Source organism: Artemia franciscana, chromosome 5 (genome assembly GCF_032884065.1).
Source record: "Artemia franciscana chromosome 5, ASM3288406v1, whole genome shotgun sequence".
NCBI classification, from domain to species: domain Eukaryota; kingdom Metazoa; phylum Arthropoda; class Branchiopoda; order Anostraca; family Artemiidae; genus Artemia; species Artemia franciscana.
Window position 1 is genome coordinate 9,705,077 of NC_088867.1, and position 7,500 is coordinate 9,712,576.

Below are 7,500 nucleotides of genomic sequence, written 5' to 3' on the forward strand. Positions count from 1 at the left end.
GACCGGGACAGTGGGAATATAAACGACCGGGACACTCAAAGAGAAATTACAGACTGGGATACCGGGACACAAATGACGACCGGGCCACAGGGAATATAAATGCCGACCAGGACACAGGTATTTAAGAATATCGTTCAAAGACAAATTTTTAATTGCAAGAAGATCGTTGAAAGAGAAATTTCTAATTGTAAAATTACTGAAGAACCTACAATGGTAACACCCAAGGAAGCTGCTCAAAACGAATGTATTCAAGCCGAAGTAGCAGAGTTGGTAAAGCGTTATGTTTCAGGTTCTAGGTCCGAGAGGCTCCAGGTTTGAACCTTGGCTTTAGCATTAATACAAAAGAAGAAAAAAACTAAAAAAGGTAAAAACTACAAAAAAAACTAAAAAGAAAATACTAAAAAAACTAAAAAAGGTAAAAAACTAAAAATTAAAAAAGAAAAAAAAACTAAAAAAAAGGTAAAAACTACAAAAAAAACTAAAACTAAAAAAACCTAAAAACTAATAAAAAAAATAAAAACTGAAAAAGAAAACAAAACTAAAAAAAGGAAAAAAACTGAAAAATAAAGGAGAAAAAGAAAACTAAAAGCCGGGACACAGGGAATATAAATGACGACCGGGACACTCAAAGAGAAATTACAGACTGGGACACAAATAACGACCGGGAGATATAAATGACGACCGGGACACTCAAAGATAAATTACAGACCGGGACACCGGGACACAAATGACGACCGGGACACAGGGAATATAAATGACGAACGGGACGCTCAAAGAGAAATTACAGACTGGGACACTGGGACACAAATGACGACCGGGATACTGGGAATATAAATGACGACCGGGACACAGGGAATGTTCGATTAGCAATCACCATCAACAAAGCTCAGGGGCAATCATTAGAATAATGAGGTATATATCTGAATACGGATTGTTTTTCTCATGGACAATTTTATGTTGCATGTTCAAGAGTCGGTAAACCTGACAATCTATTTATATGCACAGACAATGGGACATCGAAGAATGTTGTATATTCGCAAGTTTTACGTAGTTAAAAACATATATATATATATATATATATATATATATATATATATATATATATATATATATATATCTATTACGAAAAGAGAAATCTTTTCTTTTTTATCTATATTCACAGGTGGGACACAGGGACACAACTACAATGGCACGTAACTAATATGGCGCGTAACGACTTACGCGCGCGGGGGGGCGTGAAGCGCCCCCACCAATTAGGTGTTGGGGTGGCGCGAAGCGCCAACCCAACAGCTAGTATATATATATATATATATATATATATATATATATATATATATATATATATATATATATATATATATATATATATATATATATATTATATATATATATATATATATATATATGTATATATATATATATACATATATATATATATGTATATATATATATATATATATATATATATATATATATATATATATATATATATATATATATATATATATATATATATATATATATATATATATATATATATTAAATACTCGACGAGTCTTAGTATTTTTCAATAATATATATATATATATATATATATATATATATATATATATATATATATATATATATATATATATATATATATATATATATATATATATATATATATATATCATGAAAAGAGAAATCACCAATGCAACAGCACAAACACACAAAAAAAAAGAGAGACAGAAGGAGAAAAGGAAGACTGTTTTCCTAAATTAGTGATTAATATTTTTTACAGACGTCTTTTACAGACGAAAAACCTAGAAAATTACCTATTTTATAGGAATTGACAGTGGCCGGCCACCCACCAAAACACCCATTAGTTTTTTCTCTGAATACAGCTCTTTAATTTGGCAGAAAAAGGCAGCCAATTTTGACTACTATTATTTAATTTGGCTAAATGCGTTTAAGGATATTTGTTACCATTGTTTATTTATTTTCACATAGTTGTATATAGGAGGTTAAAACCTGTATGAATGATTTGGGGCTGTTTCCCCATTTTCGAAAATTGGGCGAGTTATCTTAGGCTCGTAACTTTTGATGGGTAACATTAAACTTGACGAGTCTTAGTATTTTCAGTAATATATATATATATATATATATATATATATATATATATATATATATATATATATATATATATATATATATATATATATATATATATATATATATATATATATATATATATATATATATATATATATATATATTATACTGACTTTTAATTGCGTTTTCAGTTTTTCGGTAAATGTTGACTTATGATTGTTTATAGCACTCACTTGGGTTAGAATTTGGGTATAGCACACTTTTCTTACCTTGCAATCAACAAAGTAGTCTCCTGACTCGCCCTCAATATGTTCTGAAACTGCCAAATCGATAATAGGTTGAGCTCCTTCGACAGATGTCTAAAATTAAGACAAACGCAAGACATATAAAAGTTTTCAGTCAGTTGATTATCTCAGAATTTTCACATGGCACTGTGGCCCTAGTTGGCAAAAATAAAAAAAAACGCTACAAATAGTAATTTCCATTTAAATCAGCTCTTCGTGATCATCGACTGACTTTGATTTCGTAGGATCATCTCAGGCTTTAAAAAAATGAAGAATACGAGACACAACAGTTACAATACCCTTGCTAGAGTCCGATTTTTCTTGAATTTTAAGAATGTGAGCTTTAGTACCGATACATAATTTAGATATTTCAAACTTATATAGGCATTGGAACATTTCGAGTTAGACATGGCAAACAGAAAAAGCAAAAGGCATGGGAGAATCTCTGGGGTAATGATGTAAGAAAATGAAGCGCAAACGAGGAACTGCAGCTAGGAGACATGCGACAGCAAGTATTACAACGAATCTCAAATGAAAATAATAGACAACGAAACCTGCGGTTATAAGAAAAGCAATAGGAATCAAATCGTAAATGAAACCTGCAGTAAGAAAAGAAGCACTCTTTAAAATCACACCGAGTCCCAGAAGAAAACATATCCTATAAAATTGATGATTCTTTGATGCATTATCAGGAAGGAGGAATTGAATTAACGCCTGAATTTCTCAATTGAAATCGATTCTTAATCCAATTGAATCACACTGAATTGCAGATGAAAAAGTTGCACAACCAAATCTGCGGTTAGAAGACAAAGCAAAATTACATTGAAAAGAAAGAACGTGTTAGTTTAGTCTGTGTGAGTCAGCGAAGAACAAACACACACACACACACACACACACACACACACACACACACACACACACACACACACACACACACACACACACACACACACACACACACACACACACACACACACACACACACACACACACACACACACACACACACACACACACACACACACACACACACACACACACACACACACACACACACACACACACACACACACACACACACACACACACACACACACACACACACACACACACACACACACACACACACACACACACACACACACACACACACACACACACACACACACACACACACACACACACACACACACACACACACACACACACACACACACACACACACACACACACACACACACACACACACACACACACACACACACACACACACACACACACACACACACACACACACACACACACACACACACACACACACACACACACACACACACACACACACACACACACACACACACACACACACACACACACACACACACACACACACACACACACACACACACACACACACACACACACACACACACACACACACACACACACACACACACACACACACACACACACACACACACACACACACACACACACACACACACACACACACACACACACACACACACACACACACACACACACACACACACACACACACACACACACACACACACACACACACACACACACACACACACACACACACACACACACACACACACACACACACACACACACACACACACACACACACACACACACACACACACACACACACACACACACACACACACACACACACACACACACACACACACACACACACACACACACACACACACACACACACACACACACACACACACACACACACACACACACACACACACACACACACACACACACACACACACACACACACACACACACACACACACACACACACACACACACACACACACACACACACACACACACACACACACACACACACACACACACACACACACACACACACACACACACACACACACACACACACACACACACACACACACACACACACACACACACACACACACACACACACACACACACACACACACACACACACACACACACACACACACACACACACACACACACACACACACACACACACACACACACACACACACACACACACACACACACACACACACACACACACACACACACACACACACACACACACACACACACACACACACACACACACACACACACACACACACACACACACACACACACACACACACACACACACACACACACACACACACACACACACACACACACACACACACACACACACACACACACACACACACACACACACACACACACACACACACACACACACACACACACACACACACACACACACACACACACACACACACACACACACACACACACACACACACACACACACACACACACACACACACACACACACACACACACACACACACACACACACACACACACACACACACACACACACACACACACACACACACACACACACACACACACACACACACACACACACACACACACACACACACACACACACACACACACACACACACACACACACACACACACACACACACACACACACACACACACACACACACACACACACACACACACACACACACACACACACACACACACACACACACACACACACACACACACACACACACACACACACACACACACACACACACACACACACACACACACACACACACACACACACACACACACACACACACACACACACACACACACACACACACACACACACACACACACACACACACACACACACACACACACACACACACACACACACACACACACACACACACACACACACACACACACACACACACACACACACACACACACACACACACACACACACACACACACACACACACACACACACACACACACACACACACACACACACACACACACACACACACACACACACACACACACACACACACACACACACACACACACACACACACACACACACACACACACACACACACACACACACACACACACACACACACACACACACACACACACACACACACACACACACACACACACACACACACACACACACACACACACACACACACACACACACACACACACACACACACACACACACACACACACACACACACACACACACACACACACACACACACACACACACACACACACACACACACACACACACACACACACACACACACACACACACACACACACACACACACACACACACACACACACACACACACACACACACACACACACACACACACACACACACACACACACACACACACACACACACACACACACACACACACACACACACACACACACACACACACACACACACACACACACACACACACACACACACACACACACACACACACACACACACACACACACACACACACACACACACACACACACACACACACACACACACACACACACACACACACACACACACACACACACACACACACACACACACACACACACACACACACACACACACACACACACACACACACACACACACACACACACACACACACACACACACACACACACACACACACACACACACACACACACACACACACACACACACACACACACACACACACACACACACACACACACACACACACACACACACACACACACACACACACACACACACACACACACACACACACACACACACACACACACACACACACACACACACACACACACACACACACACACACACACACACACACACACACACACACACACACACACACACACACACACACACACACACACACACACACACACACACACACACACACACACACACACACACACACACACACACACACACACACACACACACACACACACACACACACACACACACACACACACACACACACACACACACACACACACACACACACACACACACACACACACACACACACACACACACACACACACACACACACACACACACACACACACACACACACACACACACACACACACACACACACACACACACACACACACACACACACACACACACACACACACACACACACACACACACACACACACACACACACACACACACACACACACACACACACACACACACCACACACACACACACACACACACACACACACACACACACACACACACACACACACACACACACACACACACACACACACACACACACACACACACACACACACACACACACACACACACACACACACACACACACACACACACACACACACACACACACACACACACACACACACACACACACACACACACACACACACACACACACACACACACACACACACACACACACACACACACACACACACACACACACACACACACACACACACACACACACACACACACACACACACACACACACACACACACACACACACACACACACACACACACACACACACACACACACACACACACACACACACACACACACACACACACACACACACACACACACACACACACACACACACACACACACACACACACACACACACACACACACACACACACACACACACACACACACACACACACACACACACACACACACACACACACACACACACACACACACACACACACACACACACACACACACACACACACACACACACACACACACACACACACACACACACACACACACACACACACACACACACACACACACACACACACACACACACACACACACACACACACACACACACACACACACACACACACACACACACACACACACACACACACACACACACACACACACACACACACACACACACACACACACACACACACACACACACACACACACACACACACACACACACACACACACACACACACACACACACACACACACACACACACACACACACACACACACACACACACACACACACACACACACACACACACACACACACACACACACACACACACACACACACACACACACACACCACACACACACACACACACACACACACACACA

The 7,500-nt window shown here is 41.6% G+C and overlaps 1 protein-coding gene across 2 annotated transcripts in view; it reads right to left on the reverse strand.

Annotated features, from left to right (window-relative positions):
- Window positions 1-7,500, reverse strand: part of LOC136026962 (retinol dehydrogenase 11-like) — a 120,451-nt gene that overhangs the window by 10,459 nt on the left and 102,492 nt on the right. The window contains exon 8 of one of the 2 annotated variants that reach the window (XM_065703826.1): window positions 2,364-2,453. The exons of the other annotated variant lie outside the window; for it this stretch is intronic. Within the exon in view, the coding sequence (XP_065559898.1) occupies window positions 2,364-2,453 (90 nt within the window). The remainder of the gene's footprint in view (window positions 1-2,363; window positions 2,454-7,500) is intronic. 2 annotated transcript variants of the gene reach the window in all.